The sequence below is a fragment of the Symphalangus syndactylus genome, chromosome 2 (assembly GCF_028878055.3).
Source record: "Symphalangus syndactylus isolate Jambi chromosome 2, NHGRI_mSymSyn1-v2.1_pri, whole genome shotgun sequence".
NCBI classification, from domain to species: Eukaryota; Metazoa; Chordata; class Mammalia; order Primates; family Hylobatidae; genus Symphalangus; species Symphalangus syndactylus.
In genome coordinates this window covers 28,256,835-28,283,911 of record NC_072424.2, presented here as the reverse complement: position 1 = coordinate 28,283,911, position 27,077 = coordinate 28,256,835, and the positions used below count along the sequence as shown (strand labels likewise).

General features: G+C 48.2%; 1 protein-coding gene across 1 annotated transcript in view; it reads left to right on the top strand.

Annotated features, from left to right (window-relative positions):
* Positions 1–7,955: 7,955 nt before the first annotated feature.
* MXI1 (MAX interactor 1, dimerization protein) overlaps positions 7,956–27,077 on the top strand; it is a 78,914-nt gene continuing 59,792 nt past the window's right edge. The window contains exon 1 of the mRNA XM_055249599.2: positions 7,956–8,540. Coding sequence (XP_055105574.1) covers positions 8,267–8,540 — 274 coding nt within the window. The 5' untranslated portion in view covers positions 7,956–8,266. The remainder of the gene's footprint in view (positions 8,541–27,077) is intronic.

The following is a 27,077-nucleotide window of genomic DNA, read 5'->3' as shown; positions in this document are numbered from 1 at the left end:
TGACCACAGATCACCATAACAGATATAATAATTATTTGAAAGTTTGAAATATTTTGAGAATTACCAAAATGTAACACAAAGCGAGCACATGCTGTTGGAAAAGTGGTGCCAATAGACTTGCTCAATGCAGGACTGGCACACATTTTCAATTTGTGAAAAATGCAGCGTCTTGGGAATGCAATAAAGCAAAGCACAATACAATGAGATGTGCCTGTACTAAGCATGCTATAAATATTAGCTCTTACAATGACAGCATCTCGAAGACAATATGGGACCATATTACCCATATTTATAATGCACTCAAAAGTGTCCATGTCCAAAGAATTTAAGAATAAAGCTACCAAGAGAAGACCTTTTCTTTAACACCAGTTTAGTCTAGGATTTGATAGAGCCTAAATCTTTGAAGACTGTGAAACGTGACACAGGAAATGGAGAAGAATTTCCCAATTCTAGTCTCCCTGTTTGGTATTTTCTACTAAATTTTACTTTCACAATGATGCAATAAGTATCGAAAGCCTAGAGCAGGTTCTTGCAACTGTATGCCAACATGTTATTCTCATGTGCCTGCCTGTCTGGGATGGGTGTTTTTAGGGTGTAGTTTTATGGAAATAGCCTCTGATTATGTTTCTGACTTTTCCAGGTAGGTTATAATTTCAGATAGTTGTTTTGACGTGACTCTTTGGCAAGGCACACATATCTGTGAGATCTTCAGAACTCTGAATTAGAATGACATGAAAAATTTTAAATTATTCTAATGCATGATATAGTGTGTCTTGATACTGTTTTGTTTTGTTTTGTTTTGTTTGAGATAGAGTTTCACTCTTGTCACCCATGCTGGAGTGCAATGGCATGATCTTGGCTCACTGCAACCTCTGCCTCAGCCTCCCGAGTAGCTGGGATTGCAGGCATGCACGACCATGACTGGCTGATTTTGTATTTTTAGTAGAAATGGGATTTCACCATATTGGCCAGGCTGGTCTCGAACTCCTGACCTCAGGTGATTCTCCCGCCTCAGCCTCCCAAAGTGCTGGGATTACAGGCTTGAGCCACCGTGCCTGGCCTTGGTACTGTTGTAACATGCAAAGGGTCAGCTGTATACAAACAAAAGTTAATTTCCAGTATAAGCAAGGAGAAAGAAAGGGAAAACATGAAAGCAAACTATTCCTCACTTTTATGACTATTTCTGCAGTGTGTGGAGAGGATATAGTTGTCTTTCTGTATAAATCCTGCTACTCAGGCCCTAATTTGAGTTTACATTTCATTGTCTGAAAGACACAGCAGTTAAGGGGCCTGTTTTTGTATATACGTCTGTATGTGTATGCCTGGGTATGAAATAAGTCCTGTGAGGGTGGAAGGTTTTGGCTGTTTGCTCACTGCTGTGTCCCTGCACCTAGAACAAGCCTGGCACACAGGAGACCCTCAACATCCTCTGATGGAATGAATTAACGTGTATGTAGAGTATGTGCTCCTGGATCTGTTATCCCTGATAAATATACCCACTTCAGTGCTCATCAACTTTTTCACCCATGAGAACTGTGTTTTGGATAAGGAAAGGGAGAGGGACAACTTATAGGCTACAGGTAGGAGAGACAGAAAAAAGAGAAAGAGAAAATAGACTCCAGAGGTGAGGACAGGGTGGGTGGTAGGCAGGTGTCCAGGCAGAAGGTCAGGAACTAGAAGCAGCAGATTTTGTATATCCCCCAATGTTGGGTGGGAGGCTGTCTTCCAGATTATTCAGTCTAGGAGTCCATCTGACTTCTAATTTCCTAGGCCCCTAGACTAGGAATGAGGCTTCTTCAACTTTTCTTTCTTTTTTTTTTCTTTCCAAAAAAGAACCAATGGGAAGCAGTCTTTCCCAGAGATGAGGCTGACTGGCTGACCTACAATGCCAATCTTTTTGCCTTGGGCTAGAATTTTACCAGCTCGATGTGGTCACAATAGTTCTCCCATGCTGTTCCAAATACTTCTGGGCAGTGACATCCCAGTCTGCGATTCATGAACATAAGAGAGATGAATTAATGAAGCTTTCTGGAATGGTGGAGAGAGGTAGACTCTGTGGCAATGGAATACTTCCTTCATCAGCGAGGACACCGAGGCACCAGATGACGACATTGTTTATTCAAAATTACACAGTAGTTCAGTAGAAGAGTTGGCCCAAAGCCCCGATCTTCTAATTTCTTCTCCCATCTTCTTGTCATTTTTGTTTTTCTTTTCCCTAAAAATCTTCCAGGACTCTTGTAGCCTGATTCTATCCTGACATGCACACCATTGTTTTTTGTTTTTTGTTTTTTGAGATGGAGTCTCGCTCTGTCGCCCAGGCTGGAGTGCAGTGACGTGATCTCGGCTCACTGCAAGCTCCGCCTCCCGAGTTCAAGCAATTCTCCTGCCTCAGCCTCCCAAGTAGCTGGGATTATAGGCATGCGCCACTATGCCTGGCTAATTTTTTTGTGTTTTTAGTAGAGATGGGGTTTCACCATCTTGGCCAGGCTGGTCTCAAACCACTGACCTTGTGATCCGCCCACCTCAGCCTCCTAAAGTGCTGGGATTACAGGCATGAGCCACCGCGCCCAGCCACGCACACTACTCTTTACAGTTTCAAAAGTTTCTTCATATATACTCCTTCAGCAAGGCAAGCATTATTCTTCCCACTTCGTCAATGACAACACGGATTATCTGAGAGGTTAAGTGACTTATACAAGTTCAGCTAGCTGATAATCAGGAGGAAAACCCTTTGCCACTTGCAAACTACCTTGCCCTTTCACCTCTTGATGCCTAATATTTTACCATTAGAATTTTATTCCTTAAAGCTTAAGGCACTGGTCATCTTTAATTCCAAATGCCTCCAGGGAAAGTCATATTTAAGCTAGTTAGTCACTGATACCTGCCACTTTAATGTACGTAAATTTAGAAACTTTTGCTGAATTAATTAAAAAATACGGAGATGTTAAAGAACTAGGGCCTGAAAGACTGAGAAGACACTCTAGAACGGGGGAGATGTGAGAAAAGCTCCATCTGACTTCTAATTTAGTCTCAGGCCACTGCCTTCACCGCCTGGTGATTTCTGAAAATTCTCCATTAGAGGCATCTTATAACACAGGAGACCCATCTTGTCACCAGATCTGTCACCAGCAGTAAGGACAGGGGAAAGGGCAGCTGAGTCTCTGCACTTTTTTGTAATGGAACCTCAACCATCTGGCTCAATGGGTTTCTGGCTTCTCCACGGAGACAGCATTTAGATATTTAAACTTTAATGTGAGTGACTCAGGAATAGTTTTGCAGACAGCATCAAATGCCTCTTCTCACCACTGGAACAAGAAGCCATGAACGGCCAGCACCGAGGCTCTGACCAGGCAGGGAAGGGCATTCATGCCTTTGACTCGTGACCTAAGCCCCAGTATTATGCCATGCATGTGCTAGGTGCCAGGGCCTGGGGATGCTAGGAGGAGCAAGGCTTGCTTCCTGCCCTTGATGAGCTCATAGTCTAATGAGCCCTCTAAGTACTGGGTGTTGGATAGGAGAAGCCCAGGACTCTGCTGAACCAGGAAGAGGCTGCCAGACTCACAGTTCTGGGAGAAAGGAGGGCAGAGTCCAGCAGAGCTGAGATAATGCCTCCAGGAGCAGGTGACACCCAGTGAACTCCACTGTAGGGCAGAGGCTACTTATCCCCTGCCCATGTCTATACCCACTGGTGAGTGTGTGGGTGGTGGTGGGGGTATGGAGAGTGGTTAGAGGAGGCCTGGTCAGCACTTTTAGGCCATGGGAGAGGCAGAGTCTCATAGTTCTCCTTGTTCCTACCATTCTGCTTGTGTCTTACAGTTCCTAACCCTCTATTCTTGGGCTTTCTACGGGGCCACTCCTTTCTAACAAGTGAAAGCAAGAGTCAGGCCCCCAAGGAGAAGGAGCTGTGAGCCAGTTCCTCATCTCACTGCCGGATGATGCCTTTCCAAAAGGGAAAGGTACCCAGGAAAACTGTGGCTGGGAAAGCTCTGAGAATTAGGACTCAAGTGACAAGGGAGGGGACAGAAGAGCTCTTCATGGTGTTTGCCAAGTCTGAGTACAAAGACCACAGGGCAAAGAGCAAGAAAGAACCTGACTAGGACATTTTGGCAAGGTCCAAGGAAAAATAGAGGGTGGAGGAGTGATGGATTTAGGCAGAAAAGGCTGGTGAGCGTGGAATAGATGAGGCAGGAAGAGCAAGGCTAAGGAACCCAAGAGAGCCAAAATGGTCCATGACAGAGGGAAGAGCATCCCATCCCAATGCAAGGTGGGGAGGTTTCGATGGCAACACATCCATCACCTTCTCAGTAATTAACCAGCCTCTGTGTACATAAACACATAATTATAGGCCAAACAACTCCTTTGATGTAAGAGTATAGAATGTCTTGGGGGAAAGGGGCAAATAAAAGAAAGAACAATCTTGCTTTAATATACAAACAAGGTCCATGGAAAGGTATTGCCAAACAAGCAAATAAGCCAAACAAACAAATGAACAGAATGTTAGGAAAGCAGGGCCCAGGCCGACTGGGCACCCAAGATATCCCGGGCCCTCAGAGAGCATTCTAGCTGACTTCATTGGGCATTTCTGCTTTTCTTTCAAAGAGTTCACATGTGTTCTCATCAGAATGGCTGTATTCACATCCCCTACCTGTTCTATGCAGAAATTCTCAGCATTTCCAAAAGGGCCTGTTTACTTCTGGAATCAAAACCCCAAAGAAAGAGGAGTTGCAAAGGGTTTGAATGGCTCCTCCTGGGAAGCAAATCTAATCAGGAATGGAGCTGAGCTTGTAACCCAGCATCCTGGATGCCTGTCCTGTGATATAACCCCTGAAACACCACTCTTTCTGTTGGGGCCAACTTTATTAGAGAAATCTGTTAATTGGGGAACGGAGGGGGAGAAGGGAGAGAGCAATGGGATGTTAATATGATTTAACACTTGATGGGCTCTGAAAACAAATAAGGAGGGGGCTTCGGGCTTTAGCTTGGCACATTCGTCGTTCCACGTACGTGTTACCAAAATGAATTTATGCAACTAAACTATATTCGAGACTCTGGGGGCACAGTAACACAGACTTTGTGAGACAAAAAGGCATTTCTCTTGCTTCCACTGTGTCTCTTGTGGTGCCATTGTCTGATGCTAAGAACTCACATAATAACAAAAAACAATGCCCCTATGATGGGGGGAAAACTTGATTTGGCACCAGCCGTGGTGTTTTCCATGGGAATGATGGTGGGGGCTGTGGCCGACTGTGGGAATAGTGCAAATCAGCACTTTTTTGTAGATTTTCTTCAAGCCATTGTTTATTTTGGCTTTGGTCAGATCCGTGGCCCAGCTTGAAGATTCCCACTGGGCTTTCTGAAACTCGCAGACCTATGAGAGATGGAACAGGGATAAACAAATAATTACAAAACACCCTTCCCCCACCATGGCACTCACGCACGTGTGTGCCTGTCTTGGTGGTGTATGTATGTTGCAGTCCTATACATCTGACCCATGCCACCACTGGGCAATTAAAGAGAAAGCAAGATTTTCTCTGGGCTTAGCTGGTTCATTGTCTCAGTACCATCTTTCATTTGGGGCAAGAGAGATCACAGCTGTTTCACACAAGGGCCAGTTTTTGCAAAATGGCATTGGAGAAAGCTTGTTTGAAACTGTGCATACATGAGGTCTTCCTAACATTTTTAGATGTTTACAGGCATTTCAACACGAATAACTCAGGTTGTGGTTCTCACAGAAGCAAAAAAGTCAGCAATTGTTCTAATAATGGAAGATAAACTTTTTTTTTTTTCTTTGAGACGGAGTCTGGCTCTGTCGCCCAGGCTGGAGTGCAGTGGCGCTATCTCTGCTCACTGCAAGCTCCGCCTCCCGGGTTCACGCCCTTCTCCTGCCTCAGCCTCCTGAGTAGCTGGGATTACAGGTGCCCGCCACCAGGCCTGGCTAATTTTTCTATTTTTTTAGTAGAGATGGGGTTTCACCATGTTAGCCAAGATGGTCTCGATCTTCTGACCTTGTGATCTGCCCACCTCAGCCTCCCAAAGTGCTGGGATTACAGGCATGAGCCACCGCGCCCAGCCGATGGAAGATAAACTTTTATCTCCAGCACTTAGAAGGTTCTACTCTATTGTAGCTAAAGGATGCAGCGATCACCCAGGCAAAATTTGTCACAAGATGGAAAATGAGCAAAGAGTATGTGTGGCATAATTATATTATGGTCCAAAATGGGAATACGTTGGCTTTAAAATGACAATTGCTAATTGTTCCTCTCATATCAGCAGCATGTTATTATGTTTTTAAAAGTGCACAAAGGCTTTCTTGAAGGCTCCGGGAGGGGCCGTGCATGTATACATATTCTATAAGTTTTATACAGAGTATTTCACAAAGAAATGTATTTTCCTTTTTTTAAAAAAAAAGTTTCCATAACCTGTAAGAGTTTTTTTTTTTCTTTCTTTCTTTTCTTTTGAGACGGAGTTTCGCTCCTGTTGCCCAGGCTGGAGTGCAATGGTGCGATCTCGGCTCACTGCAACCTCAGCCTCCTGGGTTCGAGATTCTCCTGCCTCAGCCTCCCGAGTAGCTGGGATTACAGGCATGCGCCACCACGCCTGGCTAATTTTGTATTTTTAGTAGAGACAGGGTTTCTCCATGTTGGTCAGGCTGGTCGTGAACTCCCAACCTCTGGTGATCTGCCTGCTTCGGCCTCCCAAAGTGCTGGGATTACAGGCGTGAGTCACTGCGCCCGGCCATCAAGAGTTTTTATGACAATGTGTATGAAGCTGCCTCTGAGTAGGGTGGCTGCATTGCACACCTCCAGGGGGCAGCATTGTCTTTGTCCTCTATATAAATGGTTCCCCTGGAGGAAAACTCCAGGTGACCTTGCAAAGTAACCATATTTAGATGGGCTTGTCATAGAGATATTGTCCAAGGAAGTGCAGAAGAGTCTTGTTCACTACATCTTGTTCCTTTCTTAGATACAAGTTATATCAGAATAGGGGACTCAGGCTCTTGCCTGGGTCTGGATTGGAAGAAAAAGATCTTACCACGGGCCAGAGTGTGCTAAGTCAGATACAATTTAATACACAAGCATCTTATCAGACATTTCAATGATGTGGAAACTTAGGCCAAGAGAGGTTAAGGGACTTGTCCAAGCTCACACAGTCTGTATGCAGCAGAGCTGGGATTTGAACCCTTTCCTATGGCACTCTAGAGCAGCCTTCAATTATCCCCTGACGCCTCCAGTACTTCCCAGGGCTGGAAAGCATCCATGATTGCTGACAGCGGTGGTAGTGAAACAATGTCAGCTGGGGTAGGGGTCTTCAGAGGCAAAAGGTGGAATTCAGCTGGGGAGGGGGGCGGTTCCTGAGCTGCCACTTCTGCCTCTCAAATTAAAGGGAGCCAGGTGTGGAGGCATCCTGGTGTGAGATTTGCACAGCTGAACCAAGGCTGGGGAGAGGAGTGTGGAGAGGGATGCTGACGTCTCCTCCCACTTCTGGAAAATAACTTTGCATTTGAAGGGAGAAAGGCGTGAGTAAATCTGTAACTCGGATTTGGACGGCCTGGGATTTCATTTCGCTGTGTGAAGGCACACACAGGTGCCTGCGAGTGTGTGCGTGATTACGTATGTATGTGTGTCTGTGAGTAGGAGTGTTTGTGTTGGGGGTGGTGGGATCTTCTGGTTACACACTGGTTCCCTTCTTCCCATTTGGATTGGGGGGGCTTTTATTTATTTATTTTTAAGTCATAGCAGCCACCATGTATGGGGACCTAACTATGTGCCAGGCATTGTGCTGGACACTTTTTGAGGCATTGTTTTTCTGTGAAAAAAGTAGTTTGTTTTTATGTAGGTGCACCCAGAGACATCAGGTATTTTTTTCCATTCCGGTTAAAACACAGTGTTCTACTCTGTGGTAAGTCTTGGGAGAGGCAGGGAAGGCTGCGGGGACGGGCAGGGGCGGTCCCTGCCTCGCTAGTCTCCACCTTTTATTTTGACCGGTCCGATGGCGACAGGCTCGCACTAGGACCCAGGCGCCAGAGTGCCTCCGTCTGTCCTGTAGATTCATTCAATCTCCCATACACACAGACCCACAGCGAGACCGACACACACTCCCATACACTCACACACACAACTGCAGGCAGCGAGGCTTGGGAAGTCAGGCCGGCTCCTCGCCCCGGCGCCTTCTCCGCTCCAGCCGGCCGGGTTTCCCTGGGGGCCCGGAGCTCGGCCGGGCCGCGCAGCCCCGTTAGAGGACGAGCTCGGCGGACCCCCGTTCCTCCATGGGCAAACGCGGGCGGCCGCGCAAGGAGGCGCGCTGCGAGGGCGCGGGGCTGGCCCCCGCCGCGCCCCCGGCTGTGCCCCCCGCCGCGACCGCGCCCCAGCCCCCGGCCCTGCCCGAGGAGCCCGCGGGGGCCAAGCCCAGGTGCCCCTTCTCGGACATTTTCAACACCAGCGAGAACTCGATGGAGAAGCACATCAACACTTTTCTGCAGAACGTGCAGATTCTGCTCGAGGCCGCCAGCTACCTGGAGCAGATCGAGAAAGAAAACAAAAGTAAGTTTGGGGGCCCCTGCTCTTCCTCGGCGCCCGGTTCTTTCTTTCTCGCCCACTTAGGCGATCCCTGTCGCGAGCTCGGCCCGTCCCCCCCCCACCCCCCCGCCGCCAACATACACATCCAGCCCTTGGCGGTAAAGCCGATGACACCGGAGAAAGGACACGCACGCACAAAGCTGCTAAAGATGTAACAAAGACGGGCGAGGGGGAGAGAGGGGCCTGTCGGTGCGTCGGTCTGTCCGTCTCCGGCGGGCTGTGGCTGGGAGGATGGTCCAGCGGAGGAGCGGGGGAGTGTTGTTGTTTGCTGACAACTGAGCCGAGAGCTCATCTCTTTGAGGTCGCCTTTCTTCCCCCTTTTTTTTTTTTTTTTTTTCCGGATCCTTCTCAGGCAGACAAGTGTTGTTTTTCTGTCGCTCGTTCCTGGGTGGGGTGCGGATTAGAAGCCGAAAGTTGGAAACCATAGGCAGAGCTCAGAGGTTCCAGAAAGAAAACACACAGACACACACTACAACAATAACAACCAAACAGCTCTCCACGGCGTGGGCTCGGCTCTGTCTCTCTCTCCCTCCTACTTCGCCTTTTTCCTTCCCTCTCGCAGCAGGACTGGGCTCAGGCCATCACGTCTGCGGACACAGTCCCCCTGCACCTCCGTTGTCCTGGGGTGCCACCGCCGCCCCCCCAAAGAAGGAGGCCGGCGGGGCCAAGCAACGCCAGCAGCTCGCCCCGGACACGCCGTCCTGAGCCCGGGAAACTTGGCCGTGGGGACGCGGCTAGAAGGAAACTTTGGGATCTTGGAGAAACAATAGTTGGGGAAGAAGGTGTGGGCTGTGTGTGCTTTTTATTTATTTTCCGGGAGACGGCTCCTGAGTGAGCGCGCAGGGCAAGGAAGGCAAACGCCTTCCTGGTCGATTTCTACCTCCCCCCCACCTTCCCAACCCCAGATTCACGTGGAGAGTAGTGCGTGGGTGGGGGTGTGCTGGGAACCCCACCCTGGCCTGGCCTCTTTTTTGTATTTATTTGTTTCATTTTTGCCACTACCAGCCAGGTCCCCCAGCTTTCCCCAGGCAGTCGACTCAGCGCCCTAACGGGGGCACGCGTGTGCAGCGTATCCAGCACGGTCCTCCGAATAATAGCTGTGAAAAGGAGGAAGGGAACTAGGCAGACAGACCGACAGATAAGGGGAAACCGGGATGTTTAATGTGTCCGAACAAGTAGGAAGATCAATGAGGCGCAAGTGTGTGTGTGTGCGTGTGCGTGTGTGTGTGTGAGAGAGAAAGAAAGAAGGTCCCGATTGCAACGTGTCAGATCTTGCAACCTTCCCCCCACCCAACACAACCCTCAGACACAAAAACACCATTGCTGACCGACACCCCAGGTCTTCAGGGTTAAAGTAACCGTGTGTTGGCAGCGCAATTGTGCAGACGCTGTAAGGCCAAAACAAGGATTTGTGTTGTGAGGTTGGTGGTGCGTTCTTTTCTTTCTCTTCTCGCCTGTTTTCCCGGAGTGCCTGGGTTGCGAGAGAGGCGCATCTCAGGCTATGCAGCCGAATCGCTTCGCAATTATTCATGCTGGTCGGGGGGGGGATGGGGGGGAAGCTATGTGTGCATTTGTCTGGAAGGTAGTTTCTGAAAAGCCAGAGCTGGTGGGGAGGTGGGTGAAGACGTGGTTTTGTTTGGTGTGTTTGCTTTTGTTGCAGGGGGGAGGGGCGCGATTTCTTTAGCTACCCCCATCCCTGGCTCCCAGTTCTCTGGAGTCTGTCCCGTGGCGCTGGCTCTGACTAGGGGTACACCCCATGGGGGCACCTTGGCAGTGTGTGGCGAACCTGGCTTGCCCCCGTACCCCAGCACCCCCCTCACCAGCGAGGTGTATGGAGGAGGCGGTCGGAGATTCCTCAGCGTCCCGCCCCCCACTTCGCACCCGCAGACAATCGGAGACCTCCCCCCGCCCCACCCCCCACCCCGCCGCCCTGGCCGCCGCCACCTCGTTGTTTACCCCGTACCGGGGCTCCGGCGTGGCCACCAGTCACGTAAGCAGAGAGCCAGGCGCGCCGGGCTTGGGCTGCCCCGCGCGGGGCGGGCCCGTGGCGGCGTAACCGGGCTCCAGAGGCTGGTGAAACCGAGGGGCTTCCTCCCAGCCCATCGCCCGAGGCGTCCGCCCTGCAAATCTGCCAGTCCCCGAAAGGGGTTTGGAACCTTAGCACCCAAGTCTAAGTCAACTTCATGTGCGTAATAAGTCCCTCGGCCCCGCAGCCCCCCTCCTCCGGCCGGCTCCCGGCGGGAGTATTTTTAGCTCTCTTGCCTCTTTTCGCCGCTGCTGTTTGGCTCTAAATGACGTGATGCCAACGGCCCCCAGATTTCCCCGAGAGCTTGGGGCGCCGCGCTGTGCCTAGTTTGGCTGCAGAGACCCCGCTCCAGGCCCTCGCCCCGTCCCCAACAGCTCGAACAGGCTGGGGTGACCTCCGGCAAACTCCGTGCGACCATCCGCCAGGCCCTCTGTTATCCCCCTTGCAAAGAGAAGCGGCTCACGGGGGCCGCTTTATCCCACCCCCTCTCCTCCCCTCCTCCTGCCCGGTCTAGGTCTCTGGGTACGGAAAACGGCGGGCCCTACATCTGCCTCGTTTTATGGGGGGCGCTTCTTCGCGCTGGCGGCGCTCGTCGTTGTTTTCTGCTCGCTGCACACAATGCCCGCGCGTCACGGCAATCCGCGTGTGCACAGCAATAACGCGAGTCGGGGGGCGGGTCGTGCGTGCGCCCGGCTCGGGCACTGCGGGTCGCTCCGCGCGCGCGGGGCTTGTTTTGCTCCAGAGCTCTGCTTTCCGAAACGCTTACATCATTCAGTCGTTGGGGGAGGGAGAGGGATCTGGGCGTTCCGATAGGATTCCAGCATCTACCGGGTCCCTGGTTTCTGGAAGGAAGCAAGGACCCTAGCTTTTTAGTTATTAATATTGGGGGTGGGGTGGGGTAGTTTGTTGTGTACGTTTGTTTTTTTTTTTTTTTTTTTTTTAGCTCCCTACTGCAAAAGGGCATCGCTGGCCGACTCAGGTGCACAACCTCTCCGCCTTCATTTCAGCGAGTTCCCCTATAATCACTTGATCTCGGTTTCTCCGCCTTCTCCGCCTTCTCCTCCTCCCCCTCCCAGCTGGAGACACATGGTTTCCACATGGAGACAAACTTCTTTCCTTCGACTGGACTTGACCTAGCTGCGTCGTTCAGCCAATCGACTGCTCCAGCCTCTTCTGACGTCACGCGTTGCTGAGGCCGGAGGCTGGGGGGGTGGAGCCAGGATGCAAGCCAGGAAATCTCTGGGAGCTGTAGTGCGGCCAGCTGGTCCAGTTTCTTCTTAAAGGGACGCTCTTCTCTCCGGAGATGAGTGTCGGGCCCCGATTCTCCATTTCGGGTTCGGTGAGACCTTTCTGAGATGCACGGTGGACCCTGGTCACGAGTTAACACGTTCCATTTTTACTGCTGTTTGCAAAGTACTTACTTGGCAGGAGCTTGCCTTATTTTCCATCGTAGCCAGAACTGCTTTTCGTTCCCTTGTTGAGGTTTCCGTACTGGTAGTGTTCACCAAGTTGTGGCCACATTGCTGAATTATTTCCAGTGGAGAGGTTGAGTTTTCTTGGAGGAGGGGTTCAAATTAAGTCACCCATTGTTGACTGTCTGCTGTGTGCAAGGCAGGGGGGATTCCCTAGGAAAGGCAAGTACATTCTCCCAAAATTCCAACTGATGTGAATCTCTACGGATCACAAATTGAAGGCCTCCAGAAATATTAATCATGAAGGCTGTGATCCTATTACCACAAATTCAGAAATTATATGTAAATAATCTCTGACATCATCACCTATATGCATTTTGAGTCCAGTGGAAGGGTGGGAATTAAGGACTGACTAATAAGTAGAAAAAGATTTTGGAAAAGGTTAAAACTAAAAGAGAAGAAGAGATCCATAAAGGGATGTTATGTGCTTAAGAGCTGACTGGCAGGTAAGTGAAAGAAGCTGTGAGAGCAGCTAAGGTCTGGAGGAGAGAAATGAGCTTCCTAGTGTCTGGGGGAGGTTGCTTTGGAGGCAACACTTAAGATAGGGAAGGACGATCAGATGAGAGTAGAAAGCCATAAGGCTCCTTGGAATGGATCACCTGGGTTTGAGGGTGGGGTGCTTTCCTAGGGGCATGGACAGCCCAAGAAACAGCCTCTTCCTCCTGGTAGGGGAAGCTGCTGTTGTGTGGTGTCATTTGGCCCCACCCTGCCTTCCTGACTTAATCTCCTCTGCCTTGCCCTGAAACCTCTGTGTCCGTGCAGCAGATCCACCAGCAAGCAGGCTTCACAGTCGAACCTCTGTGCTCGACTTAGACTCTTCCACTGTCTAGAATGCCTTCATTCTCTTACTCCCCTAGGGATATCTGTATCCTACCTTCTCTTCAAGACTTAGGTCAGTTCCCACCTCCTCCAGGAAGCTTCCCCTAGCTATTTCAGCCCATTTGGCTCTATTTCTTAAGTCATTGTACTTGAGAGAATGAAACCTTTGCAGTCACATGGAGCAGGGCCCAGCTTGCTACTCTACTGCTTACTGGCTTTGTGACTTTGGACACAACTTACTTAGCCTGAGGTTCCATTTCCTTTTTGCAAAATGGGGATAACAATAGTATGACCCTCATATGATTGTCAAACAACTCAATGAGGCACTGCACTTAAATATTTAACGTACCTGAAATGTAATAGGTGCTCAATAAATAGCAACTTCTCTGAGCGTTGATAATCAGTACCACGCACTTCTCTACATGCTTCCTGTGTGTTAGCTTTATCTTTACAAGGAGATTATTAGTAACTTAAGAGAAAAGATCACTTACAGTATTCAATGCATGTTACCCATTGCATATAGCACACCACTGGGCATACAGTAGTAGATCCTTAATGTAAATGTTTTCATTGGTTAGATTTGTCATTTACTAGCTATGGCACAAGGATCAGGTTTTGAGGCCAGGGGACACATGACAGCCTTTCCGAAGATTTGAAGAAGAGTCAGAAATACTGATCTCCAACTCCCTTGGGTGGTGAGACCAATCCCTGTAAGAAGATGATAGTTCAGACCTGAAGAGCTGAGACTGCATCCTGTGAACAGCTGTGACCCTGAGAACAAATAAGAAAGAAGGAGACGAGAGTGACTTCTGCTGAAATTGAGGGCTTTGATGGCAACTAATGTTCAAGCTGGTCACATTTTTGCATGGCAACAGTCTTATGAATTCATACATTCTTCAAATGTACATTGAACGTCTACTATGTGCAGATGCTTCTTTCTGAAAACTCTGTAGGTTGAAATATGGTGGGGGTGGAGTAGGGTATTTGTCTTTAGTGGAGTTATGTGAAGAGCATTCTTACATCAGGCCCTATCCTCTGCATCCCAAATTATGTTCCCCAGATTCAACTTATTTTTTCCAGTTTTAAATATGATCTCTGCTGACTGGTAAATACCAGAAGAAGGCTTTTTTGAGGATATTGTTATGGCTTTAAGAGTCACAGAGCTCCCAAGGACTGTGTGCCCTGGAAAGGGGATCCAGGGAAAGGCGACAGGGCCTTGGAAGTTAGAGAAGCTGAATTGAGCCATTCCTGGTTTGGGCGCAAAAAGAAGGCTCCATTAGCTACCAAGGCAAAACAGTACCTGCTCATCCATCTCTCGTCTCTGATCAAAACAGTCTCCCACTGACACATCCAGAAATGGGGATTCATCTGGGGATGCCTGGGCAAAAGTCTAGAGGTGAAACTGAGGAAAATGAAGAGGGTGCCGGCATGCAGCAGCAGCAACTAATTGTATGGCATAATATCAATAATGGCTACAATTTATTGAACACTGACTATATTCCAAGTATGGGGCTATGCATTAATTATCTCCCCTGATCTTCACAACAACCTTCTGATGGATGCAATTTTATTACCCCCTTTTATGGAGGAGGGAACTGAGGAGCAGGGATGCCAGGTAATTTGCCCAAAGGACATATAGCTAGTAAGTGGCAGAGCTGAGTTTTGAACTTAGGCCTCTGATTCCAGAGCCTGTGCTCTTAACCATATACACATGTACTCATTTTACAGCCAAGGAATGAAGTCCAGAGAGGTGAAATGACTTACTCAAGGTCACCCAGGAACCTGAAGCAGAGCTGGTATTTGAAACACCTTGTTTATTGTCCAAGGTCTTCCGGCACACACCTTGCTTAGAAAAGCTTTCGAAGTGAGGCTGGAGACAGAAGAGCCAACCAGAGAGGCTTTTTTTTTTGTCTTTCAGAGTTGTTCAACTCTCCTGGCCTTAACTCAAGTTTAGGGCTCCTAGGAAACACCACCCCCCTCCTGCTGCCTTTCCCAAGTCTGTCCTCTGGGCATGTTAGAGGACTTGGGGCTGTTGCTATGGTACCGGGGCCAACAGCAGGTTCATCAAAAGCCGGGTCTTTTGCCTTTTGAAAAAAAAAAAAAAACCCAGCCCTGCAGAAGCAAATTGGCCACAAAGATTTGCATCAGTCATTGTGGCTTGTTCTGTTTTAGATCCCCCTGCCTCCCTACCCCACCCTCTCCTCCCTACCACCACCACTTTCTATAAATACAGTTGGATAAATATTGATTTAAACTGGGTTTCTGGAGGAGAAGCACATGCTTGCCCTGGCTTGGTCTTCACTTAGATACCACCAGTATGTCAGGCCTGACACACCTAACCCCTGACAGCTCTGGCTTCCAAATGTCTTGTTTTGGGGAGATGAATTGTAGTTTTGTGGCTTTTGAGTTTTTTTTTTTTTTTTTTTTAAAGAAGAGAAGGAAAAAGAAATTAAAAAAGTAGCAACCCAGCAAGAAATGGGAGTATTCCTGCAGAATGAGGAAAGCAATTTTCAGCAGGCAGAAATGGGGGCGCTTTATAGTAATATGGCCTCCTGAACCATCCTTCTCCCTTCCCATTTTTCTTTCTGCTCCACTTCAGTTTTTTTTTTTTTTTTTGAGATGGAGTCTCACTCTGTTGCCCAGGCTGGAGTGCATTGGCACAATCACGGCTCACTGCAACCTCCGCCTCCTGGGTTCAACTAATTCTCCTGCCTCAGCCTCCCAAGTAGCTGGGACTACAGGTGGTTGTCACCACGCCTGGCTAATTTTTGTATTTTTAGTAGAGACGGGTTTTCACCATGCTGGCTAGGCTGGTCTTGAACTCCTGACCTTGTGATCCGCCCACCCTGGCCTCCCAAAGTGCTAGGATTACAGGCGTGAGCCACCACGCTGGATCTGGGTTTTGTTTTTAAAGGAGGCAGGTATTAGCACAGAGCATCAGGGCCAGAAGGAGCCCCAGAGGTCACAGAGCATCCATCATCTGTACAGTCATACAGTCTGAGACCCAGAGAGGGACACTGGCTTGCCCAAGATGACATAGAAGAGGCAGAACCAGATCCTTCTGGGCTGTGTTCCCTCCCACCTGATATGAGAATGGGTTCCAGGTAGAGTCCCAACCTGGGCATTTGTTTCACAGGTCCAGTGCTCATAAAGTCAGCAATTTTCAAACCTGGTTTACTGATCCCAGGGTGTGTCCGGTTATTGCAAAGGTCGTTGCAACATTCTCAATAGTCTTTCAAAATGAAGCTAATTTCAATTTGCCATGCTTAGAAAAATACTGTCTTTTACATTTGGGGGCTGGGAGGAGGGAGGAGCTAGAAGGTGGTGGCAGTGATGAGATGGCTATTCCAAGCCTCGACTGAGGAGGAGGAATTCAAGTCTTGGGGGATCCTTTTGGAGGTGGAGCTCTAGGCTCACGGTGGGGAGAGAGAAAAAAAGAGAGGGAGGGAGGATAGAAGGGAATGGGAGAGGCTTCAATTCCCTGTCCCAGGGACAGACACCTGCTTTCTGGCTCTTCTAACTTAAAGGAAGCAATTGTCTCTGATGTCATTGTACCCGAGTGGCCTGGCTAGAGGTGTTAAAGCTGTCAACAGCTGACTTGATCTTTGTGGTCAAAAATAATGGGCATTTGCCATCATCATGCTGAGCAGGAGGCTCCTTCTTTGCTTCCTCATCTTGGCAGAAGTGTGCTGGGCCCCTTGCTTATGAAATGTGTTGAAAGTTCAGGTGACCCTTGCTTTGAGCAGTACACTCAGGGAATATATGTAAACAGAATCCTTTTTCAAAAAAATTTAGAGAAACTCTCTTGAAAAGCCCTTGTGGCAACTATTTTGGTAAGATGTGGAATTGTGTTGTAAGCCATTCTCCTAAAATTTGTGTTTATTCATTCATTAATTAAACCAGTACATAAGGAGTACATACTTGCTTAATGGGAGGCACTGTGCTAGGTCTTGGAGGTAGAGTCCCTGCCCTCATGGAGTGTATTATTCCAGTGCCAGGTTTTAGAGGTAGAGTTCCTGTCTTCATGGAGTGTACTATTCTACTGCCAGGTTTTAGAGCTTCACTTGTCTTTTTTTTTTTTTTTTTTTGAGACGGAGTCTTGCTCTGTCCCCCAGGCTGGAGTGCAGTGGCGCGATCTCGGCTCACTGCAAGCTCCGCCTCCCGGGTTCACGCCATTCTCCTGCCTCAGCCTCCTGAGTAGCTGGGACTACAGGCGCCCGCCAACATGCCCAGCTAATTTTTTGTATTTTTAGTAGAGACGGGGTTTCACCGTGTTAGCCAGGATGGTGTCGATCTCCTGACCTCGTGATCCGCCCGCCTCGGCCTCCCAAAGTGCTGGGATTACAGGCTTCAGCCACCGTGCCCGGCCCACTTGTCTTAAAGTGAACCCCAACAATGCAGGATGGCATTTGACTTGAGGTTTTTTGTCTTTGGTTGTAGCTATCATTATAGACAGAATAAAAATTTAGCCTGGGCTTCCAAAAGGAGTAGTTTCTTCCCTCCCTGTCTCCCCTATCTATGTTTAAAATGTTTAAAATTTTTTTTTTCTTTTTGGAGACAGGGTCTTGCTCTGTTACCCAGGCTGGAGTACAGTGGCACGATCTCAGCTCACTGCAACCTCTACCTCCTGGGCTCAAGTGATCCTCCTGCCTCAGCCTCCCGAGTAGCTGGGACTATAGGTGTGTGCCACCTTGCCCCACTGACTTTTTGTATTTTCTGTAGATACAAGGTTTTGCTATGTTGCCTAGGCTGGTCTTGAACTCCTGGGCTCAAGCCATCCACCCACCTCGGCCTCCAAAAGTGCTGGGATTACAGGCATGAGCTACCATGCCCAGCCTACGATCCTTTGTGTTTTTGGGTTTGTCCTTGTAATTTCTACAGATTTTTTTTTTCTTTCACTGCCTGAGCTTAGGAAACTGTGTAAGCAACCTTGTAAATAAATACATTCCACTCTCAGTTCTTTATAGATAGGGGCCTTCTGCACTTGGAGGATTGTCCACACCAGCATTCCTCCCAAGTCCACTCTCCTGTACAACATGCTCTTTGCCACAGACCTCCAATATCCAACTCCAGTGTCTGTAAGGAAATTTAGACACAGCAAAATTAGAAAGATAAACACACTGTCCTGAGGGAGAGGGAGATTGAGAAATTCAAACTGAAGCCAATTAAAGGGGATTTGGATTACCTACTATTTGAAATTTCTTTTTCTGTGTCTTTATTGCCATTAGCAAGGATACTTGAATAAAGATGATTTGGGAGTAGGAAGGCTATTGTATTAAAGTGGAGGACATGCCCAGGGCTGCTCTGGGCAAGTGAGAGCTGGTGTAGACTTTGTTTTTATTTCTACAGGGGCCCAGAACTACTTTATGGTGCCCCTGTGTTATCTCCCTCTTACCTCCACCACAGCCTGACCGTCCTGCCATATTTCTTGGCTCCCAAGACTGTGTGTGCCTTGCATACAACTTTCTTTCATTTTTTTCTACCAGTTGTAAAACTGAGCTAAGTTCAACAAATAATTTCTAAAATCTGCCAGGGAGCCAAGCTCTGTGCTTGGTGATTCCAAAGTGAAGCATGTATGATCTCCAGTTCCAGGTCTATCTTCTAGTTCAAATGATAGACAAATAGAAATCAGTCAACAATTCTTGCCTGTCTTCTGGGAGTGTGATAACCTGTCCCCAAGAGAGCTGCTGACAAGTGCAATGTCTTCTCTGTTTTCCAAAGAAATGGTAATAATGGCCTCCTATTATTGAGCATTTACTATGGGCCAGCACAATGCTACGTGCTTTATATTAAATTCTCACAAACATCTACTATGCAGGTGCTATAATAACCCTCATGTTGTAGATGAGGAAAGCCTTAGCTTTAGCAAGTCTAACTTTCCCAAGGCTACAGGCTAATAAATAGTGGAGTAGAGACTAAAACCCCAGATTTTTCTTTCTTCCTATAGAGACCTTAGGGCTCTGGGAAAAGCCCTGGGGAGTAACAAATGTGCAAGAGGCAAGAATTGGAATCTGGAGGCCGGGCACGGTGGCTCACGCCTGTAATCCCAGCACTTTGGGAGGCCGAGGCGGGCGGATCACGAGGTCAGGAGATCGAGACCATCCTGGCTAACATGCTGAAACCCCCGTCTCTACTAAAAATACAAAAAATTAGCCGGGCGTGTTGGCAGGCGCCTGTAGTCCTAGCTACTCAGGAGGCTGAGGCAGGAGAATGGCGTGAACCCGGGAGGCGGAGCTTGCAGTTAGCCGAGATCCCGCCACTGCACTCCAGCCTGGGTGACAGAGCCAGACTCTGTCTCAAAAAAAAAAAAAAAAAAAGAAAAAGAAAAGAATTGGAATCTGGAATGTTTTAAGTTAGGCTGAGGGTTCCCTTGAGGATGCCTCCCTGGAGCGACTTCTGGGGTGCCCCCCTGGGGACTTTTCTCCCCACTCTTGCTAGGGTAGAGAGTGGGCTGTCAGAACCTCCAGCCCCCTTTGGGCATTGATAGTGGAGCCAAAAGGCTCCTTTCTCTAGACAGAGATGGTCTAGGGTTTCACTGTTTGCACCTGCAGTAGCACCTTGCCCCAGCACCCCCTGGGGAACTCACCCAACCAGTAGGTCTCCTGTGGTTCTGCATACTAGGGTGTCAGGGTGTGAATCCACACCCTGTCAGGCTGTATTCGGCTTCCTGGAGGCGCCCGAGCTTGTAGGGCAACTGGGCTGGCCCATACATGGAGCCAAGGGCTTCTGCCAGGGAAGCCAGAGGAGAGAGGCAAGTGTGAGCTGCAGAGATGAGCATTAGGTCCTCGCTGCCACCGTGACAGTGTGGGCCAGCTGGTTCCGGTCAGATGATGACATAGGCCAATCTCTTCCTCTCGCTGATCCAGAGCTAGGAAACAAGGGATCTTAAATATAACTGGGTTTGGCTGGGCGCTGTGGCTCATGCCTGTAATCCCAGCACTTTGGGAGGCCGAAGTGGGTGGGTCACCTGAGGTCAGAAGTTCGAGACAGCCTGGCCAATATGGTGAAACCCCGTCTCTACTAAAAGTACAAAAATTAGCTGGGCATGGTGGTGGGTGCCTGTAATCCCAGCTACTTGGGAGGCTGAGGCAGGAGAATTGCTTGAACCCGAGAGACGGAGGTTGGAGTGAGCCAAGGTCGTGCCACTGCACTCCAGCCTCGGAGACAGAGAGAGACTCCGTCTCAAAAAACAAAAACAAAAAACCCAAAATATAACTGGGTTCCTATTACTCACTTTTTTTTTTTTTTTTTTTTTTGAGACGGAGTCTTTCTCTGTCCCCCAGGCTAGAGTGCAGTGGCGCGATCTCGGCTCACTGTAAGCTCCGCCTCCCGGGTTCACGCCATTCTCCTGCCTCAGCCTCCCGAGTAGCTGGGACTACAGGCGCCCGCCAACACGCCCGGCTAATTTTTTTGTATTTTTAGTAGAGACGGGGTTTCACCGTGTTAGCCAGGATGGTCTCGATCTCCTGACCTCGTGATCTGCCCGCCTCGGCCTCCCAAAGTGCTGGGATTACAGGCTTGAGCCACCGCGCCCGGCCCTATTACTCACTTTTTAAAAGCCCTTCAATAGTTTCTTTCCTGCCTCACTTAAAATAAAATCCAAACTCCTTGTCATGGCCTTCATCATTGCCGTTCAGAGTGAGTGTGATTGGAAGAGGGAGAGCCTTGGTACCCCCCGGGAGCTTGTCAGAAATGAGACTCCAGGTCTGCTGCAGCAGAATCTGCATTTGCCACAATGCCTAGGTGATCTCTGTGCTCCTTAAAGTTTGAGAAGATGTCCTAAACAGTCTTTGTGGTCATCCCAGGAGTCCTCAGCCAGCCACCTAAACTTACCCCACTTTTATCATTTATCCCGTATCCTGCTCATCACAATGTACACTTACTCTACTTGCTTATCATCAGTCTGGAGGGCTAGAATATAAGCACATAGAGGACAGGGACCATACGTAGTTTTGTTCATTATTTTATCTTTGGCATCTAGCGTAGTGCTTGGCACATAACAGATGCTTAAGGAATATTTATTGAATAAATGATTAGTTTTCTGTCTTTATCTTTCTGACCTAGTGTTTCTCAACACAGGAGCTGTTGGTGTGACAGTTCTTGTACAGATTAGTTTGGAATATGGCAGGATTTAACATCCTTGGTTCCCACCCACTAAATGCCACTGGAACCCTCCCTAGTCATTGTGACAATAAAAAAGACACTCCTACAATGTTTCTGACGCCTCCTAGTGTGATGGAATTGCTCTTGGTTGAGACCATCGCTTTAACTAATTTCGTTTGACCTTACGCGATTGAACATAACATGATGTATGCTGTAGGGTCCAAGGGTCAGAAAATTCAAGTTCCAATCTGTTCATAGCCTGTGTGACCTTGGGCAAATCACCTAACCTTTCTGGGCCTTATCTGTAAAATAGGAATCTCAGAGGTGTGCTGAGGATTCAATGAACTGACTGGAGGAGCAGCACCGTGCATGTTGGCCCTAGTTATGTGGCAGCTAGTAGGCAAATGGATGCATATTGTTCTAGGATCTAGGGACAATCCCAGCTTCCTCAAATCAAAACACTATTGCTGGAAGAGCTGGTGAGATCAGCTATGCCTTGGACAGGCAAGAGAATGGTATTTTTATTATAAGTGCTGCATCTGAGGCTGAGAGAACTCAGATACGAGGCGGCAGGAGCTGGTTGTGTGGTATAGTGTTCAGGGCCTGGCTGGACCTAAGCGTGACCTCCACAAGTTTCTGCTGCCTGGAAAAGGGTGGTGATGCCAAGGGGTGGGGGCAGGGCAACTCGAGGCCAGCTCCTGGCAGGGGAGGGAGGGTTACCCAGGGCTTTGGCAAGAATGTGGGGCATCCTGTTAGCAGCAGAAGGCCTCTGGCAGTCTTTTTTTTTTTTTTTTTTAGGCTTTAAAAACAAGTTACATCTAACTTTGAAAGAACAGACTATTGCAATACCAACATCTAGTAAACACACCAAAAAATATGGTTTACTTTTGCTTTCAAATATAGATGCAGAAATCCTAAACAAAAATATCAACTCTTGGAACTGAACAGTGCTTCAAAAGAATAACACGCTGTGGCTGACCAGGTTATTTGCCAGATATTGCTGAAATTCACAAAATCTACTAGCATAAATGTTTACAGGTGCAAATTAAAGAATAAAATGTGATTACACTAACAAATGTTGAAAAGTATTTGGGAGGCATTTCTAATGAAGAAAACTGCTTCGACACAACAAAGATTGTTTCCTGTGGTGGTCTTTTAATTATAGTGGAAGGGTGAGATTGGGCCCAAGGCTTGCGGTCATCACCAGGAGTGAAGGAGTTGACTCTGATGGCAACCTTTCCTTGGGGAAGAATGAACCACAAACAGAAAAAAACAGCATTCGGATCCTTTGGGAATGTAACTTAGTCTTGATATTTAAAGGATTGGGCCCCACGGGTTTAAAAAGCCTGAGTTCTAACCTTTATTCCATCAGTTTGATAGACAGCTGTTGGCCTTGGGCAAGTTACCATACCTCTCTGAGCCTCAACTTTCTCAACTGAAAAATGGGGACTGTATTGAGAAACAAGCTTAATGACACAAACTTCTATGACATAAACCTTGAAATGTTATTTGGGGAAATATTCACTTGGCATGGCCCTAGCAAAATCCTCTCAAATACCTTATCAGTAGCACCCTGGTGTCACCCCAAGTGCGGTGCTCCAAAGTAAGCAAGCCACTTAGATGTGCATGTTAATTGAGTCCTGCAATGCAGATGTCTTCTTGGATCCAAGTTCACGCAAAAAAGAAGGAAAAGGACATTTGAGAGATTAACACATCCATTATAATACTGAAATGGGCTGCTGTAATAAGGGCCATTTAATAAAATGTAAGAAGCCCTTTTCTAAGAGGGAAGAGATGGGTCAGGATGGAAGTCAAGTGCAGCTGTTTGAGCCTTTGCCAGTGGTCTGATCTCACCAGTAAAACTGGAGTTAAAAAACAACAAACTTCCAGATTCAGCAGTCTCAGATAAACACTGCCTCCCCCTGGCGTTCCCCCCACCCCATGTCCTTTCCCTTTCTCCCCAGCTTGGGCAGCACCTGAGTTGCTTGGTGCGTTTCCGTGTGGCTGGGATGTCAGCCGGAAGCCCTGGCGACAGGAGCCCTGGGAGGCGGCAGCTACCTCTCGGGTTTAGCATTACGTCATCCCTTCTAGACCCAAATTTATCTCGGCTGCACACAGACCCGCAGCTTTGAGCTGCCGCTGACTTGAGGAGAGCTTACGCATGAACTTAGGCAAGGCTGACTCACTGGGCGAGGGAAAGGTTTTCTGCTGTTCTTCACGTTTCTGGGCTCTAGGGGAAGAGGAGGGGAGGAGGCTGCAGTAGTTATTTTGGGGTGGGGGATGGAAAAATATATAACTGTTACGGTTCTCATTTAAGAGCTTGGAGTTCACCTTCCCATGTCCCCAATGTTGATTATTTGAAGACGCCTATCCTTAAAGATAATTGCAGAAAACAGTGCCCTACTCAGTAAACACTTTGCAGTTTCAGGGAAGTTCTACTAAGTGCAAGGTGTCATCAACACAGTGACTTTGGACTTGTAACTTAACCTCATGGCCCTTTCCTCTCTCCCCATCTCTCCTCCCTGTAGAAAAGATACAACACATCAGCCTCCATTGTTTATGAATCTTCAATAAATCACTTGGAAGTTGTCACTAAGTAAACTGTGCTGAGAAAGGACCCTTAAGAATTGAGGGCTTTGCCTGCTTCGTTCAGAAGGCAGATTGTCCCCATCCGTGGCTGTGATCGTTATAGGCCTGGGGGATTCTGGGGGACTTTTTCCATTTTCAAATGACTCCCTTGAGAAAGAGATATACCTTAGGGAGAGGACAGAACAGAGACTATGGGTAGGATTCCAGGTTCTTATGTCAGTAGACTTTGGAAGCCTTGCTTTTCCTGTTTCCCCATCTGCATTTGTAGTGCAAACTAGTTCATTGGAGCAAAAGAAAGGCTATGGCTGCCTCTGGACTCCTCCAGGCTGAGACTGTTGCTGAGGGATGGTTTTGTGGGTAGTATTACTTTCCTGTGGATAGAGCCCTAAGCTTTGTGCTGGAGAGGCCCTTATAGCTGATGTCCAAGGAAGGACTCCAGGAGGCAGCCAGAGCAGGGAGAAGGAAGTGGTACCTCCATTGCTTTTAGAAAAGGCTGGAGATTTCTGTACATGAACGAGCCCTTAATACTGCCCACCATGATCATCATCTCTCCCCTTCTTCAATGCAGGTGGCCTTTTGGTGGGTCTCGCTCTACTTTCCATGTCCTCATCTCCCTCTTGGCCATGGCTCTAGAAGAAGGGCTTTAGGTTAGTTCACCTGGAGGTCAACTGTGGAAGGCCATGCATAGGCCCCAGGCCTCTTACATCTGGCCGTCTCTTCCTAACCAGCTATGGTTCTATGACCTCTGGAATTAAAGCCATCTTGAATTCATGTATATTTTCAGTTCGTACTACTTCTCTTGATTGCTTGTCACACAAGTTTACCTCCTATTGGGAAAAGCAGAGTTGTATTTGTCCTGGCCAGGCGCACTTTGGGAGGCTGAGGTGGGCGAATCATGAGGTCAGGAGTTTGAGACCAGCGTGGCCAACATGGTGAAACCCTGTCTCTACGAAAATACAAAAAATTAGCTGGGCATAGTGGCAGGCGCCTGTAACCCCGGCTACTTGGGAGGCTGTGTCAGGAGAATCACTTAAACCCGGGAGGTGGAGGTTGCAATGAGCCGAGATCGTGCCACTGCACTCCAGCGGGGGTGATAGAGTGAGACTCTGTCTCAAAAAAGACAAAACAAACAAACAAAACATTATATCCTCAACTAACAGATGTTCTAAATGAATGGTATTTTCTTTAAAATAATCCAGTCCCACCCCTACCCAACATGGCCCTTGTTGAGGGTGGAGGGTGGTTGTTACCAACACCCAATGGGAAAGTCCAGATCCGAAACAACCTAGTCAACAGCTAAAAAAAACAGTCCCTTTTTGAAAGCCTTTACCAAAAAAAAAAAAAAAAAAGTTCTTCTGTGGCTTGCGAACACCTCTCATTTTGGGTCTGCTTGCATTTGATGGAACATCTATTTGGTCTGAAATGTGGTGCCAAGTGTAATATTTAAAAGGACTGGCAGAATTTTGCAGCTTGTGACCTCACTGGATATTTTGTTCACTTTACCAAAAAAAAAAAAGAAAAAAGAAAAAAGGTATGAGGGAAAGGTAAGAAAACAAAAGGTATGAGGGAAAGGTATGTTAAAATGCAGCATGAAGCTGATAACATTTTTAAGAGGGTAAGATTTCCATCTCAAGATGGTATTTTCTGCAGGAGCCAATGGAACGACCACGGGAGGGGGAAACTCCCCCGTCACCAGGAGCTTCCTGTTATTTTGGATATGATGTCAAGCAGCAGGTTAATATAATTGGGGTGGAAAAAAGTTATGGGTATGTTTGCACGGTTCCCAGCTTGCTCCTAGAGCATTCAGCAAGTATGATCCTCTTGTTCTTCCTCTCCCTAGATCCCTTGTTCCCAACTAGGGGACAGGGGAGGGATTTTGTGCCCCAGGAGACATTTGGCAATGTCTAGAGGCATTTTTGGTTGTCACACCTGAGGGGTGGTGGTGTGCTACTGGCATCTAGTGGGTAGAGGCCAGGGATGCTCCTAAACATCCTGCAAAGCACGGAACAGAGCTCCTGCTCCAAGGAGGAATTACCCACATCAAAATGTCAATGATGCTAAAGCTGAGAAACCCTGGTCTAGACTTTGAGGATTTTTTAGATGGAGGACTTAGAAAGAGAGTGGCCATGAGAGCAGTCAATGGCCTTTTTTTTTTTTTTTTTTTTTTTTTTTTTTTTTTTTTGAGACTGAGTCTTGCTCTGTTGCCCAGGCTCTGGAGGCTGGAGTGCGGTGGCGTGATCTCGGCTCACTGCAACCTCCGCCTGCCGGGTTCAAGCGATTCTCCTGCCTCAGCCTCCCCAGTAGCTTGGATCACAGGCACCCCCCACCACGCCCGGCTAATTTTTGTATTTTTAGTAGAGAAAGGGTTTCACCATGTTGTCAAAGCTGGTCTTGAACTCCTGACCTCAGGTGATCCGCCCACCTCAGCCTCCCAAAGTGCTGGGATTACAGGCGTGAGCCACCATGCCCGGCCAGTGGTAGTCTTTTAATGTGGTCTCTGCTCTCTTTAGCTAACTCCCTTTTTAGCTACAGAGGAGAGCATGAGAGAAAACATCATCATCGCTTCTATTTACTAAGTGCCTAGTATATACTAAGTGCTGGAATTATTGCATTTAATCTTCGCAAAAAGCCCTACTGAATACACGAACCTCGTGAGCAGGTCTGCATCTGTTTCTCTCTTACTATGCAGACTAAGTCTAGTACAGTGCCTGGCACATGGCACGCCCTCAAGGCCGTGGATATGATCATATCCATTTTATAACATAAGGAAAATGAGGCTGGAAGAGTTCACATAGTCAGTGTAAGTAGCAGAGTCAGGATTTGAACCAAACTCTGTTCAGCACCAGGGAGAATTTTCTGGCGTCTAAAAGCACTAGTGAGGGACTGAGGGAGGAGAAAGTTTTAAAAAGTAAGATTAAAGAAAAAAGTAACTACTTGTCTGTGTGGAAGCTGAGGTGGAAGAAGGGCTTCACGGAAACCCTCTGATGAAATCATCCCTCGTTTTTGAACAGCAATTTTAGCTTTTCCAGTTTCTGTGTGCGCTGTTGGTGCAGGTGTGTTACTCTTCTCATTTTGCAGATGAGGAAACTGAGGCACATAAGTTACATGAGAAAGTAGGAGATAGAGGACTGGAACATGATACTTCGAATAAAGAATGTCTCAGCCCCTGGGCAACCGCAGGGAGTCGCTGAGAAACAAGTTTCCCCGGGAGTAGACTCCTAGCTCGCTCAAATCCTTCCCATTCCACATCGTGTCTGGAGCGGGGAAAAAAAAAATTCTTCCCTCCCAGAAGCAAAGTCCCGCAACTTCTTAGTCTTCCCTGGAGACAGGAAAGGAAACCCACCGGGACTACACCTTCCGACGACCTTTGCAAATCGTGCGGAACGCAGGCGCCCTGAAACGGCGCGCGCACTACGATTCCCGGCAGCCGCGGGCGGGTGCGGGACTACATTTCCCAGGGGGCAGAGGCAGGGGCGGGAGGGGGCGGGCCGC